Consider the following 16,204-nt stretch of genomic DNA (forward strand, 5'->3'; position numbering starts at 1 on the left):
CGCATCTGTACACAGTATTCAAGATGTGGGTGTACCATGGCAGATCCTTTAGGAAAACTTAAAAGCATGGCTGGGAAATGGTCTAGGAGGAGGAAGCTACCCAGTCCCTTTGGACAACTGTTTGGAGTTTAACTCCCCCATGGAGGAAGAAGGGAGGGGATAATTCAAAGTTTCTACCTGAGACCCAGGATAAATGTTTGTCCCACTTCAAATCCCCTTTACCATTTGTCCAAGGAGATAAGGTCCCCCCCCCCCCCGCTGCGCCATGTGTGAGAGCAACACTGGGCCAGCGTGGGAATCAGCTGTAATATTTTGTAAGATGCCTGTGTGTGCCTCAGTTTCCCCCATGGGTTGCGCTTTGGGATGAGCACCTGTCTTGCAGTCTGGGTCAATGACTGCCCCATGGCCAATCTCTGTTCCCAGGAGTTTGGAGGATCTTAACAATGCCAGACATTTCACCAAGCTCGGTGTTCACACTGGGTTGGAGAGGTGAATCTACGAACAAATTCCCTAGCGTGGGACAAACATCCCGTTAATTTCCCCAAACTCCTACTGCAACCCCCAGCCGCTCCTCCTCCACACCTGGCTCCCGTCCCCAGTGGCCCCGACTACTAACGAGGGCCAGAGGGGCACGGAATCATTGCCGGTAATTAATACATTGGGGATGGATCAAAGGGGGAGCAGGGTGTATCCCAGAAGAGGGTCATCCTGTCTTCCTGTCTCTGTCTGCTCCCAGAAGACCCACGCCTGGTGCTTTAGCTTTCCCCTGTTCTCTTAGGCCAACAAACCTTATTGGCCAAAAGTCCTTGCTACAAGTCAAGCTGACCCCCAAGATTCCTTGCAGACCTGACAAACTCAATGCAGCACATCTGGCAGGGTCTTTTGTAATGGGTTTCATAGGATGCCCCAGGGTGCTTTAGTTTCCCATTTTCTATCTAGTGTGTGTGTGTGCAAGACAGGGCTGAGTTTTTGGACAGGTGGTGAGCCAGCAGGGTGCACCCATGTCAGAGAGAAAAGGAGAGCCATGACATGGTCTGTCTACATGGCAGGGTTAGCTCAAGATTAGTAGAAGTGGAGTGAGGAGAGACTGGGTTTGTTACTCCAGGGCTTGAGCATCTATCCTCATTGGTAATCCCAGGAATTGTAGGATGCTGGATCCCAATTGGCAGTGCCAGCGTCCACACTGCATTACACCCGCCTGCATCCAATCAGCCTTAATCCAGGTTTCCAGCCCCCTCCCAAAACTGACCTGCTCCCAGACTCCATGGGTCAGGGGAGAAAGGGAGCTGGGTGTTGGGATAGAAAACAAGAAGCAGAAAGCATTCACATGACTTTTCCTTCCAGACACTTTCCAGTCTAGATCTGAATGTAGAACATGACTCAGCAATGTCTTATGGTAGAATACGATGTTGCACTTTTTTTAAGAGGATTTTAATGTTCAGCAAATTATGAGTTTTTGAATGATATTGCACTGGGCAAACTTGGTACAACTATTATCATAATCTTGAAAAAGGATGAACACAAGGGTCCAGACTGTCACACTGAGTGCAATTTGTAGACAAAAAGGGTATGTCTAGTTTACATGCCTCTGCTGAGAGAGGCATGTAAAATAGGCTACCTGACATAGTCAATGAAGCGGGGATTTAAATATCCCCTGCTTCATTAAAATAAAAATGGCTGCCGCGCTGTGCTGGCTCAGCTGATCATCGGCACAGCTCGCGAGTCAAGACGCAGATCAGTCGACAAGGGAAGCTCCTGTAAACCTCGTTTACACCTCTGTCAGCAGAGGTGTGTAATCTAGACATACCCAAAGTGGTTAAGTTTGTGCTTGTCTATGAGTCCAGGGTTTTCCCTGCAGTATAGACATTCCCTAATGAATGGAGATAATCCGACCTGGGCCAACAAGGCATGTAGACCTGTGACTTTCAGTCTGTGGTTGGTGGACTCCTCCTGGATCACAGACTATGTCGAGGATTTCCAAAGGGGTCTGCACCATTTGGAATTTTATCAGGGTACGTCTAGACTACAGACTTTTGTCGACAGAAGTTTTGTCGACAGTATCTGTCGACAAAACCTCTGTCGACAAAGAGCATCTAGACACATTCAGTTCTGTCGACAAAGCAAGCTGCTTTGTCGACAAAACCCTGTAGTCTAGACACAACCCTACATGCAATAACACCTTCTGTCGACAGAACTGTCGACAAAAGGCGTTATGCCTCATAAAATGAGGTTTACCAGTGTCAGCAAAACTGCTGAGTTCTGCCGATGTTATGTTGACAGAACTCAGCGGTAGTGTAGACGCAGGTATAGTTTTGTCGACAAAAGTCCACTTTTGTCGACAAAACTCTGTAGTCTAGACACACCCTAAGTGTCCGGAAATGAAAAAAGATTGAAGAACCAGTGGGCTAGACAAACAATGTCATCTCTGGTGATGCATAGATCAGCCACCGACAGGCCACACAGTCAGGTCGCATCGATCCTGCCACCCCAGGCCAACCCCAGGGAGAAGCCAACAGGTGGGCATACCTCCCTCCCCGGCCCAGGCCAGTTCTGGGGAGAAACCAGCTGGCAGGCTGAATGGATACCAACACACTGGGCTGGCACCAGGGAGAAGATACCAGCTACCCCTATACCCTGACCCTCTCCTACCCAGAGGGCCTCCTCACCACCAACCCTGACTCCTGCAACCTCCCCATCCCCCACCAGCTTCCTTCAATTTGACCCTCCTCAACCCCTAGCCCTGATTCCTGCACCACCACCCTCCTAGTCTCTTTCCCTGACCCACCACAGCACCAAGCCCCTGACCTGAAGAATCTGAGCAACAGCTGGTAAGTCTTCTAGTGGATTAATATTGACAGTCCCATCCTGGTTAATTCCCATCACTGGACTTATCCCCCAGGAGTATCTCTTTTCTGTTTGGAGCTGGGTTCTAGTCCTGAGTTCCACAACATCCTCTGGCAGTGAGTTTCACAGGTTAACTGCATGTCCACACATTCAAAAGTGCTGGTACAAGGCATGTCACAGCAGGCTGGTACTACTCCTGGTTAACAATGATGACAAAAATTTAAGGTTAGCTTGGCAGAGTGTAGGGAAAGGCTTCATTCCCTGAGGAAAATTCCTTGGTGAGGGGGTTTTATGCACATTTGGATCGTGGTTCTTGAGGACCCAGTCGGTTCCACAAGAACCAGGCTCCAATGATTTAATCTCTGGGAGAAGAGGGAAACCGTCTTCATTAACCAGGGCAGAAACTAATGAGAAGGCAAGGTCTGTGATTTGTGGTTCTCCTTTTGCTTGTAACTGGTCACTTTTGCTGCTCATGGAAATCCTTGTTCTTTCTTAAATGAGGCATCTTTGGTCTTATTAGAAGTGTTCACGAGTGGTATCCAGGAGACGGAAACTTTAACTGGTAAACTGGTAAACTGGTAAACTGAGGCACGCTAGACCTTTGAGAGGGAGAAGACCTGGAATTTCTGAGTGTTGTCAGCATGCAACTCCTCTTTGTTTCTGCAGACACAGGCTAACATGGTTACCCCTCTGAGACTAGAGTCAGTGACTGGCTCCCATAGAATGGTCTGTGGGACACCTCCCAGAGATGACAGGAGTTCATGGACCTTGGAGACCCTCCACATCTCCTAGCCTTGGGGCAGCTCAGTTCATCGCTAATGAATGTTTTCTCAGTCACTGTCTCCTGGGTTCTAATTAAGGCCGGCTCTGCTGCCCCCGGGGCCTTCTTTCTGAGGTTCATCTTTGCAGAGGAGCGGCCGTTCCTCAGCAGATGCCGGGGGAAGGTGCACACCCTGTGTCCGTCTCTGAACTGAGGCTGGGTATGACAGTGTGTGTTGGGGAAATGGCAGAGGCATGGCTGGGGTAGCAATGCCAGCTGGATGGGAGGAGGGGTGGAGAGGCTAATAGAAAAGGCCTGGGAAAATGGGGGAGCATGATAATATGGAAAAACCTCACATCCTCTGCAGCCCTCTGTTCCTCTTCCCCCAAGGTGTAGCTGGGACCAGAAAGACGTTCCCCACCTTCAATCATATCTTCCAGTCTCTGACTCATGGCTGCCCACCCTATCTCCACCCTCATGTGCTTTCCTGTCTAGCCAGGTGCTTTGACGGTGCCAGGGTGCACGGGTGAGTCCCCGCTCAGCATGGGGAACGGAACCTTGTCTCCATGCTGCGTCCTTCCCATGTGCACAGGATCGGGGCTCTCCAGATGCTTGGAGCTTTGTCCGCCCCATCACCTTCTCCAAGAGCATCAATGACTGGGAGAGATGACATCTGAAGCTATAAGATCAAAATGAGAGCTCAGACTGGGGACATGTTTCGTGCCAACCCACTGAAAAGGTCAGTGAAAAATGGAGCCTTTTCTTCAAATGTTTCCCAGGCTTTCGTGGTCAGAAGGGCTCATTTCTCTCAATACCCTTCAGCAACCGTATTCGATGTGTTGAATACTCTTCGGAGTCTTTCGAAAAGTTCTGCATGATGGTGGCCTTATTGAGGGACCCATGTGGTGGGTAATGTCTGACTTTTCCAGGTGGGGATTTTCCAAGGGAAAGGTTGGGTTTGAGAAGGGAAACTCAGAGCCCTTAGCTGGCCATTGGCGATTTCTTATGAATGATGGTACTTGTGTGTGGATGACAAGGAAGTTTTCTAAAGGGGTAGGCAGGAGGAGATAACCTCTAGCTGTAAGCAGAAGCCAGATAATCAGCCTGGGGATAAAGATATACCTTTATAACCCTGAATGTAATTAATAACGGGCCCAAGCAACCAACAGGTGCGGTAGATCACACCTGACAATTTTTCAGATGAGGCAGAAGGCATGTCTAAAAGAGCTGTGCTAGAAAGGAAAGGAGGGCTCTAGAGTTGGCTTTCAGACTTTCCAGGTGAGCCTACCTCTTTCAGGAGTGCCATTTCTCTTGCCTTCTCCTCAAGTTTTACCTTATTTAAATACTACTTGCATAGGTAAAAAATACAAACATGCCACACGTGCCAGCACTGACAAATTGATGAAGTTCTCATTTTTACCAGATAATTATAAAATCAATCAGGTGGAATAGAAGCCTCATGCTTGCATTTCAGAGGCTTGTGCGTACAGCAGCATAAACAAGGTGCTGTATGAAATGTTAGTTTGCACTGACTTCTGAAGGGCTTTTCATGGAGCCTGGTATAAAACCAGGCCAGTATCTAGATGGGCTGATGTACCCCCTGCAAGATCTCTGTGCATTCCCGGAGGGGTACCTCCCGGTTGAAGGGCTAGAGTCTATGAATCTATGAGAGAAGGTTTCAATAGACCAGATGGAAAAATGCACTCGACAAGAACAGACTCACAACCCAGCAGTGCCATGGGGCATCTCTGTGGGGACATGAAGGCAAATTCTGCTTATGCAAAGCAACGCAAGTCCCCAGCCTTTTGTAGCTATGCCCTGCTTATAGACCTGTCATTGTCATCTGTAATGAACTTCATAAGTCTGAAGGATAGACTCTGAGCAAAGCCCTAGGGTGATCGCCGGGAAGCTTCGTAACATGCGTTCTTTGCTTTAAGATATTTTTCCTGATTTCACGTTACAAGAAGAATCACAGAAATGTAGGGCTGGAAGGGCTCTCGTGGAATGAGGTGTACAGCCTAATCCGAACTAGCTAGTCCGTGCCGCGTGTAGCCGTGCGGCACGGGGTCCGACCTAGCCGGCATTTAAAAATGGCGCCGGCCAGCTTCATGCAAATGAAGCCCGGGAAATTCAAATCCCGGGCTTCATTTGCAACTCCGTATGACTACGTTACCCCCCTAGTTCGAACTAGGGGGGTAGTATAGACATACCCTAGCTCCTGGAAAGAAAACATGACCCCCATGAGAACTCAAAGATGCTTTTCTTATGGTTTTGGCTTACAGTGTTAGGGTTTTGCTGCTCTCAAACAGAGGAAAACATTGGAATTTTTAAAGGCAAAACTTTTAAAGGATATTTCCCATGTTGTTGAAAAAATAAATAATTTCCCACCTGAAGACAGGGATGCAGGGACCCATCTGGATGGGAAATTTCTGACTTTTCCAGGTGGGAATTTTCCAAAGGAAAGGTTGGCTTCAAGAAGGCAAACTCAGAGCCCTTAGCTGGCCATCTGTCCCAGCAATATTCCTTTCTGATGCTCAGAGTGAGAGATTTTATTTAACCGTAAAGTGCTATGATTAAAAGTTCTATCCTTTTTATATTTGCATTTTAGGTTTAATGATGTAAGCAATGTAGCAATGTTGTTTAATGATGTAGCCATAATATAGTAATGTAAGGTGTATATTAACAGACATTTAATATTTTATCAACTTAAAATTCTCTTAGTTAAATGTATATTTCTTTGCTGAAGTTTGGTAAGTTTAGTAATTGGCCTAACTAGAGAGAGTTAGAGCTTTGGTATTGCCTTAATTGCTTGATTTACAATGCCTTTTTGCTTTGCCAGTGCAGATACTGATGTTGTGCTGCATAAACTCGAGAGTCCTTGTAACATTGCTTATGTGTGTGAAAGGGGTATGAATGTGTCGAGATAAGGTATAAAAGTTATTGCTCAGAACCAGACGGCCAAAGAAGGAGGGTGAGCGGGGGTGAAGAGTAGACGACCTGGCTTCAAAAAAGCCATCTATAACCACCACTGTGTACCCATAATAAGGAGTGATTGGATTATTGGCAGATTGATGGGCCTTGGAGCTGAGCTGGCACCCCCAAAAGACGATTGATTACAGGATGAGCTTTCAAGATGTTTTGGGAACAAGAGATAACACAGCAGAATCCATTGATTTCAACAGAGAAAAGGATTATAAAAGCAGGGTGCTTTGCTATGGAACTTTGGGTTCGTCTTGCCACCAACTCCAGAGGAGCACTGGGTCGATCGACCGACAAAGGCCCTGCTCTCCCTCTGTGTTCAATCTAGCTGGCCACTAGATTGATACAGAATCTGGACTGGTAACTATGACATTGTCTGGCGGGACTGTGTATGCATGGTGATTGTGTGTGTGAGTGACTGAAAAGCATATGCAACTGTTGTATTCTCAATAAATGCAGCATACCGCCTTTTCTCCCAAAACAGATCTCGTGTGCTTCGTTTAACCATAACAGAAGAATGAGGTTTAATATCCCTTCTGCAGTGTTTAGTAAATCTGAGCGAGTCTAACTCTGGCTCTTCCTTTTACCTATGGAAATGTCCAGTCCCTCTTTGAATCTTACTAGGTTTTAGCCTCAGTGCCATCTTGAGTTCCACAGTCTCCAGAAAGGGAAGACTGAATCCCTGGAGCATTTTTCTCAATCCAATTGTCGCTGTGTTAAGTTCCCTCTTATGCTTTAACTAACCCTAATCTTTCCTTTCACTGTTCACAGGAGATTTTTCCTAGCGCCTGACCTGCATTCCTTCTGTACTGCTGAGGTGGGGTTGCCCAAGGCTACAGGAAGGATCCAGATGTGGGCAAAGGCTGTGGGCATGTTTTTAAACTGGTACCCTTTTCACGGCTTGATGATGAATTAAGCACACTGAGCCCCTCTCAGGTAGGTTTTCTGGACGTACTGTGTAGCCATGGCGCCTGCCTGGAGATACGCAGCACTTGTTACGCTGTGACTCTCAGGATCTTTACCCTGTTCTTGTGGAATCTCAGTACAGCATCACAATGGAGAATACCCAGCAATTCAACCCAGTGAAAGTGCTGTATCAAAGACTAATGCTCTGGGCTGTGTTAACAGGAGCCCCATGGGTCAGATTCGGGATGTACCTGTCCCGCTTTGCTTTGCACTAGTGAGGTCTCAGCTGTAGCCCTGTATCCAGTTCTGGGGGCCGCACTTCTAGAAAGATGGGGTCATGCTGGAGAGAGTCCAGAGGAGAGCAACAGGCATGGGGAAAGGGTTAGAAAACCTGACCCAGAAGACATGGTTTAAAACACAGGGCAGGGCTAGTCCTGAGAAAAGAACAATCTGCACATTAGTTTCGAGCTGCTATAACAAGGACTGGGCTCAATTGTTCCCCGGGTCCATCTGCAGCAAGAGAGGGTTAGGTCAGAGGTTAGGAAAAACTTTCTAATTCGGATGCTAGTTGAACTCTGGAGCCAGGTTCCAGTGGAGGTTGTGGGATGTCTAGTGAATGGAGGTTTCGAAGGAGAGGCTGGACAAACAGCTCTTGAGGATGGTCCTGCCACTGTGCCATGGGTGGGAGTGGATGACGTCTCGAGGATCATAGAGATCAATGGTCTCTTCCACCAAAGACCTGCCCCATTCAGGTTGCTTCCTGTCCCATACGATTTGGAAACTCCTTCTGGATGGGTGGAGGGTTCCAAGTTCAGGGAGAACATTTTCTCAGCTATAAAGCAGAACTGATGTATTGTCTTATAACACGGAATGCCAACATTGTAAGAGACATTAATGTAGGCTAAGTGCATTCCTCCGAGATTTATCCCTGTTTTGAAGAAAACTGCCCTACAGATGAGCTACTCTGACCTCCAGCTATGAGTTTGTTAGTTCTTCACTTTGGCTGCAGTCCTGGCAATAACGGATGCTTGGTTTAAGTATAAAGCTTTAATATGGTAGATTAAGGATTACTCAGGGCAGGGTTTGGAGGCAGAAGCTAGACAAATACAGAGGAGACAGAAGGCATAATTTTTTACCAGTGAAGGCCAGTAAACACTACCAGAAATGAGTGAGGGTTGGAAGGAGTCTCTAACGTGGGACAGATTTAAATCAATATCCACAGAACGCTGGCATCAGTATGTTACATCACTGCCGACACTTTTCTCTTCCCCACTCAGGTGCTGCTGCAGACCCTTGCCATGGATGAGGCCAACTGGACGTCCATCTCTGAGTTCGTGTTCTCGGGTGTGTCTGACCGGCAGGACCTGCAGCCGCTGATCTTCGCAGGGTTGTTGGCCACCTATCTGGTGAACATAGTTGGCAACTTCATGCTGCTGGTGCTGATGTGGACCAACCCCCAGCTCCGCACCCCCATGTATTTCCTCCTCAGCCAGCTGGCCATAGTGGACATGGGCACAGTCTCTGTCATCCTGCCGGAGGCCCTGGTGCACGTCCTGAACAAACACAGGGCCATCTCTTTCACCAACTGCATGGTTCAGCTCTTCATCTGGCTGTCTATGGGAAACATGGGGAGCTACCTACTGGCTGCCATGGCCTACGACCGCTACGTGGCTGTATGCAACCCGCTGCGCTATGCCACTGTGGTGACTCAGTCTCTGTGCCTCAAGATGGTGGCTGGCTCCTGGGTCGTTGTGCTTCTTCATGCTCTGCTGGACACCGTCATGGTTGCCCGGCTGCGCTACTGTGGTAACCACCTGCAGCTTTTCTTCTGTGACCTGCCGCCCCTTCTGCTCCTCTCCTGCACTCGGCCCATCACCATCGAGCTGGTGATCTACACAGAGGGTGTCCTGGTGATGATGACCCCTTTTGCCTTCATTGTGGCCTCCTACATCCGTATCGGGTTGGCTGTGGCCCGCCTGCGCTCTGCCGAAGGCCTGCGCAAGGCCCTTGTCACCTGCAGCTCCCACCTGACTGTCGTGATACTTTTCTATTCCACTGCGACTTCTCCGTACGTCTACTCAGACTCCAGTGACACCAAGGAGAACGAACGGGTGGCGGCCGTCTTCTACACCGCTGTGGCGCCTGCCCTGAATCCCCTCATCTACAGCCTGAGGAACAAGGATGTGGCTGCAGCCCTGAGGAGGACAGGGAGGAAGATCTTGGCTTGGGGCAAATAAGCCCAGCTTGTGGCTCTATTGCTGCAGAGACAGTTTTGCACTCATTGCTCCTTTGGGCATGGACTTTGCTCCGAAGAGGTACCCGGGGAACCTTCCCACTTAGCTCTTCTAGGTTCTTTTCTCCTCAGAGATGAGGCTGGTGAAACTAACACATGTGCAGAGCAGCAGGGACACCCACAACTACACACACCTGAGCCTTTTCTTATAATGGGGGTAAATTAAAACATGTTTTTAAGGGCATGGTCATGCCGGATCAGCCCGAAGGCCTGTTTCAGTAATTTACATAGAATATCTGTGTGTAAAGCATCTAAGGTGTGAATAAAAGAACGATCAGACCAAAGGTTCACCTAGCCCAGCATCCTGTCTGCCAACAGTGGCTAGTACCAAGTACTCCAGAGGGAATGAACAGAAGATTGAATCATCAAGTGATGCATCCCCTGCCACCCATTCCCAGCTTCCTGCCCATCCTAGCTAACGGTCACTGAGAGACCTGTCCTCCAGGAACTTATCTAGTTATTGTTTGTTTCCCGTTATAATCTTGGCCTTGACAACATCCTCCGGCAAGCAGTTCCACAGGGTTGGCTGTGAGCTGTCTGAAAAAGATACTTCATTTTAAACCTACTACCTGTTAACTTCATTTTGTGACCCCGTAGTTCGTGTTGTGAGAAGTAAAGAAACCTTCTTTATTGACTTCTTCCACACTAGTCATGTGTTGATAAATGTCTCTCTTCTCCCCTAAATTGTCTCTTTTCCAAGCTGAAAGGTCACAGTCTTCACTTCATATGGAAGCTGTTCCATACCTCTAGTCATTTTTGTTTCCCTTTTATTTACCTTTAACAATTTCAGTATTTCATCCTTGGGATGGGGTGACCACACCTGCATACCGTATTGAAGAGGTGGCATACCATTGATTTAAAAAGAGGCAACATGATATTTTCTCTCATATTGCTCTATTGACAAAGGGGATTTTGGGTCTTAGGATGCTTTTGATGGACTCCCCAGTGGAGCAGAACACAATTCGCACAGCTTTTTCAGACAGAAAGGGTCACGGTAGACCTAGCCTGATTGTATCTTTGGTTCAGTTTTGAATGTAATGTCATGGGCTCTCCCCTTGTTGCAACAGGGAGGACAGAATCCTCCAAGCTCTTTTCTCTGTCCCATTTCTATCACATCACAGTCCCTCTTATGCTTTATGCACCACTCAGCTCTCTATCCTCGCTGCACAGATTTTTGTGGAGTCCATTCAAGGGGGAGGGAATTGTCCCCTTCTGCCTGGTTGATTGGAGACATAACACGGTTCTCAGCCTTGCCACATCCCTAACCTAGCACAAATGTGACAGCTTAGGCTGTGGTAGCCCTCTGGTAGGTCTCACTCAAGGCTCCATGTGTCCAGGACAAACATGATCACCTACTGGGGGAAGGTTAGTGAAGCAAGGCAAAGCCTTTCAGAAAGCCCTTGGAGAGCAATCCCACTCTGCCACCACACTCCTACGTGGGCAGTGTGTAATAGCATTTTGTTGAGTTGAGTAATTTTGGGAGCATGCTGTGTATTTTCTAACTATATATTTTAGATATGTGCACCTGTCTGTCTGTCTATAGCGCTGTACTTTGTGACTTTGACAATTTGTGCTTTAATGGCTACTAGGCTATCGCCTTTTGTATCACAATCTCGAGGGTCATTAAAAAATGTCTCTCCGACTCTTCCATAATTTCTTGCAACTGTGAAAGTGTAAATAAATGAAACAATTAAAAAATGCGCAAACCCCCAAATTATTGCAAGAGAGTGAAAATGCGATGGGACTTAGAAGATTTTTAAATGATCTCCCATGGCTTTGTCTATGCAGTAATATGAATAGAGAGAGGCTAGTTCTGGGGGCCAGAGAATGGGATGGGACCTTTCCCTTTCGGGGGGGAAATTGGCTCTACTTTGGCCCCAGAGCAGGGACTGGCTGGCTCAGGGAGGCGGGACATGAGCCACAGCTTAGAGACGTCATGGGGTGAATGTCTGGTTAATTACCGCAAACTTCCACCCCAATCCGTCAACCAGTTGGAGGACAGTCCTAGGGGCAGAATTGGCAGGGGGCAGGCTTCCTTTCAGGGCACAGAGGCAGACCCAATTATCTGGCAGGGGGACGGGCCACTGCAGGGACAACAGAAGGCCCTCCCCTCTGGAGTATAGATCCACTCCTTCATGAAGAGGGATAGAGAGAACCCATGAGTCCCGGCTCCCAGCCCATCCCTGCTCTAACCCGCTATCCCCCTTTCTCCTCTCAGTTCTGTGGACAGAACTCAGGAGTCCTGCCTCTCAGCCCTTTAACCCACCAGCTCCCACAGACCCAGCTAGATCCCAGAAGTCCCACCCCTCACAAGTCTCCTGCTTAACCACTGGGTATTAACCCCACCCCTAGGCAATGGGGCTCTATTTAGATGTTTTCAGGGTCCCTCCAAGACCAGAGAAATCATCCTCTAACCTCAGTGAAAACCAGGCTTGCAGAGGGGAGTGGAGTGTGGGGGGGTCAACGTTGGAGAGGGGGAACTGAGAGCCAGAACTCCTGGGTTCTTTCCCTAGTTCTCTGAGGGGAGTGGGTTCCCAAGAAGCACAGGTGCCCAGCCTTGGAAGTGCCAAGGATGGTGTCACCCTCACGCAGTGCAAGGTGGAAATGGCCGACACCCCCAGTGCCATCTTGAGGCCAAGCACTTGGCAACGGGGCAGAAGGTGCGTGGCTGGCTCTGCTCGAACACTGGTTACTGGGAGCATTTGCAGGGCCGAGGGGAGCGGTGGCCCAGTATCTGTCCCTCTGCAGGCCCCGTTGATTAACTGCCTGTGTCTGAGTCCCTGCGGGCAGGTGCCGGGAGTAATGAGCAAGCCCAGACGCTCCTCTCACTGCAGGACCTGGAGAGCTTAGTGGGGACTGATTCAGGTAGCAGCCCTGAGAGTCGGGGCTGGGAGGACTCAGAGAAAGGGGTCATAAAAGCCCCGATGCTGCCCAGATGGAAAGCAGCACTGAGAGAGACACAGACCCTGCTGCTTCCCGGGTAGGGTGGGTTCCATGGAGAAGAGACAGGACATGGGATTATCCTGATTAGGAACATCCCCTTTGCACAGATTCATTACCTTCAAGCTGCCTGAGCCCATCTCTGCTCAGTGAGGGTATGTCTACACTACAGCGCTAATTCAAACTAACTTAATTCGAATTAGTTAATTCGACGTCTCTAGACCTAAAAACTAATTCAAATTACCGTTTTGCTAATTCAAAATAGCATGCCCACATTGAGTGGACCCTGAACCAAGGTTAAGGATGGCCGGAAGCAGTGCCGGCAGGGCATCAGGTTAGGACTTAGAGTGTGGAGGTACTGCCGAGGGCTAGCCGAGGGCTGTGCTTAAAGGGACCCAACCCCCACCCCGGACAGACAGTTCTCAGGGTTCCCCGCTTGCTTGTCTACCTCGATGAGGGACAGCAAAGTGGCCCTATCTTGGAGTGCCCACACTCGGCACATCACAGCACTCGGCCATCAGCCAGACTGCACTTGCTTCAGGCTTCCATCCGGGGGGGCTGTCAGGATCAAGGAGGCCCTGCAGGAGAGCTTCCACCCCGAGGAGCCCGCAGAGCCACCCCAGTCCTCCCCATTGGGGGCTCGTACCCCATTCCTCCCTCACCTCCTTCCACTTACCCCTCCCAAGCCCCCTTTCCTGATGTAAAAAATGAAGGACACGTGTGTTCAAAAATAGAAACTCTCTTTATTTAACAAAACTGGGGGGGGGGATTAACATCTGGGGAGACTGGGAAAAGGAGGTGGGAGAGGGAAAGAGGGAGGGTGAGAGAGAGGAGGGGGAAACCTGGGAGGAGAGAGCTGGAAGGGGGAAGCCAGGGGAAGAAGGAGGAGGGGAAGTATAAAACTATGGTACACCATATCTTCAGTACTGTGTACAGATGTGGTCTCCTCACCTCAAAAAAGATGTTTTGGCCTTGGAAAGGGTTCAGAAAAGGGCAACTAAAATGATCAGGGGTTTGGAACAGGTCCCATCTGAAGAGAGGCTAAAGAGACTGGGACTTTTCAGCTTAGAAAAGAGGACACTGAGGGGGGATATAATAGAGGTCTATAAAAGCATGAGTGGTGTGGAGAGGGTGCATAAAGAAAAGTTCTTCATTAGTTCCCATAATAGAAGAACTAGAGGACACCAAATGAAATTAATGGGTAGCAGGCTTCAAACTAAGAAAAGAAAGTTCCTCTTCACAAAGCAAATAGTCAACCTGTGGAACTCATTGCCACAGGAGGCTGTGAAGGCTAGAACTATAACAGAGTTTAAAGAGAAGTTAGATAAATTCATGGAGATTGGTTCCATGGAGTGCTATTAGCCAGGGGGTAGGAATGGTGTCCTTGGCCTCCTTGGCCTCTGTTTGTGGAAGGCTGGAGATGGATGGCACAAGACAAATGGCTTGGTCATTGTCTTCGGTCCATCTCCTCCGGGGTAGCTGGTGTTGGCCGCCGTCGGCAGACAGGCTACTGGGCTAGACGGACCTTTGGTCTAACCCAGTACGGCCGTTCTTATGTTCTTATGTTCTAAGCTCAGGGCTCAGGGTCGGGGGTCTCACTGGACCAATTTGATTTTCATGCAAACCTGCTCCTGGGTTTGCATGTGGCCTTTGGTGGCCAGGCTGGCAGCTATCCTGCCCTAGACGGTCACTTTCCTGTGACTAGTGTGGAGATTGTGGACATTGGAGGCCCAAACCTCGATGAGGTCCACGATCTCTGCACTAGACCAAACGGGCTCCCGCCTCTTGTGGCCCCAGGCAGGCTCCTTGGAGCTGCCAGCCTGATCCTGGGAAGAGGCGGAGGGCTGGGTGGCAGCGGGTGGTTGGCTCATGCCATGCCAGGTGCAGGGTCTGCTGGCTGGGTGCTGACAGGCTTACACCTAGCACAGGCACCGTAGCCAGACCGTGGCCCTTTAAAGGCTCTGGGTCAGGGAGGGGGGCAGAAGAGTTTTCCTGGCTTGGCCCAGAGTGGCCACCAGGGCAAGCTGGGAAGGGCTAGCCTCCAACTAGTTCGAATTAAGTGGCAACACAGCCCTTAATTTGAACTACTTAATTCGAACTAGGTGTTAGTCCTCGTGGAATGAGGTTTACCTAGTTTGAATAAAGCGCTCTGCTCGTTTGATTTAATTTCGAACTAGCGGTTTGCATGTGTAGAGCCTATGAAAGTTAATTCAAACCAATGGCTGTTAGTTCAAATTAATTTTGTAGTGTAGGCATACCCCAACATAGTAAGCAGCATTAACGCAGACTAAATGCATTCCTCCAAGATTTATCCCTGTTTTGAGGAAAACTGCCCTGCAGGTGAGCTGCTCTGGCCTCCAGCTATGGGTTTATTAGTTCCTAATTTTGCCTACAGTAGGAAAACTTTATAGAGCACTTATATGGTAGACTAATGAAGACTTAGGGCAGGGTCTGGAGGCAGAAGCTAGACAAATACAGAGGAGAGATAAGGTGTGCATTTTTACCAGTGAAGGCAAGTAAACAGTACCAGAAATGAGTGAGGGTTTGCTGGAGTCTCTAACGAGCAACAGATTTAAATCAACATCTGTAGAGCTCTTGCATAATACATCAATATGTTGCATGACTGCCAACACCTTTCTCCTCCCCACTCAGGTGCTGCTGTGGCCCCTTGTGATGGATGAGGCCAACTGGACGTCCGTCTCTGAGTTCGTGTTCTCGGGTGTGTCTGACCGCCAGGAACTGCAGCCTCTGATCTTTGCAGGGCTGTTGGCCACCTATCTGGTAAATGTAATTGGCAACTCCATGCTGCTGGGACTGATGTGGGCCAACCCCCTGCTACGCACCCCCATGTATTTCCTCCTCAGCCAGCTGGCCATAGCAGACATGTGCATGGTGTCTGTCATCGTGCCTCAGGCCTTGGTGCACATCCTGACCCAGCATGGGGCCATCTCCTTCACTGGCTGCATGGTTCAGCTCTTCATCTGTGTGGCTATGGGAAACATGGGGGGCTACCTGCTGGCTGCAATGGCCTACGACCGCTACGTAGCCGTCTGTGACCCGCTGCGTTACGCTGCTGTGGTGACGCGGTCTCTGTGTCTCAAGATGGTGGCTGCTTCATGGGCTGTGGTGATTCCACATGCCCTGTTGGATACCATCATGATTGCCGAGCTGCACTACTGTGGCAACTGCTTGCGGCATTTCTTCTGTGACCTGCCGCCCCTTCTGCTCCTCTCCTGCACCCGCCCCATCACCATCGAGCTAGTGATCTACACCGAGGGCGTCCTGGTGGTGCTGACCCCTTTTGCCTTCATCCTGGCCTCCTATGTCCGCATTGGGGTGGCTGTGGCCCGCCTGCGCTCTGCCCAAGGCCTGCGCAAGGCCTTCGTCACCTGCGGCTCCCACCTGACCGTGGTGATACTTTTCTATGCCATTGTGACTTCACCCTACATCTACCCAGACCTCAGTGACACCCAGGAAAAGGA

General features: G+C 49.3%; 2 protein-coding genes across 2 annotated transcripts in view; one reads left to right on the plus strand and one right to left on the minus strand.

The window, feature by feature from the left end:
* Window positions 1–16,204, minus strand: part of LOC142823756 (alpha-1B-glycoprotein-like) — a 415,238-nt gene that overhangs the window by 53,291 nt on the left and 345,743 nt on the right. The window lies entirely within an intron of this gene.
* Window positions 8,788–9,726, plus strand: LOC106731573 (olfactory receptor 1J1). The gene has a single exon (XM_014570579.3). It carries the CDS (start codon window positions 8,788–8,790, stop codon window positions 9,724–9,726), a length of 939 nt encoding a protein of 312 aa, XP_014426065.3.

Source organism: Pelodiscus sinensis, chromosome 18 (genome assembly GCF_052426305.1).
Source record: "Pelodiscus sinensis isolate ZL-2025 chromosome 18, ASM5242630v1, whole genome shotgun sequence".
NCBI classification, from domain to species: Eukaryota; Metazoa; Chordata; order Testudines; family Trionychidae; genus Pelodiscus; species Pelodiscus sinensis.

What these genes read in the sequence shown, in the direction of transcription:
- LOC106731573 (XM_014570579.3), top strand. Translation starts at nt 8,788, where the DNA reads ATGGATGAGGCCAACTGGACGTCCATCTCTGAGTTCGTGTTCTCGGGT.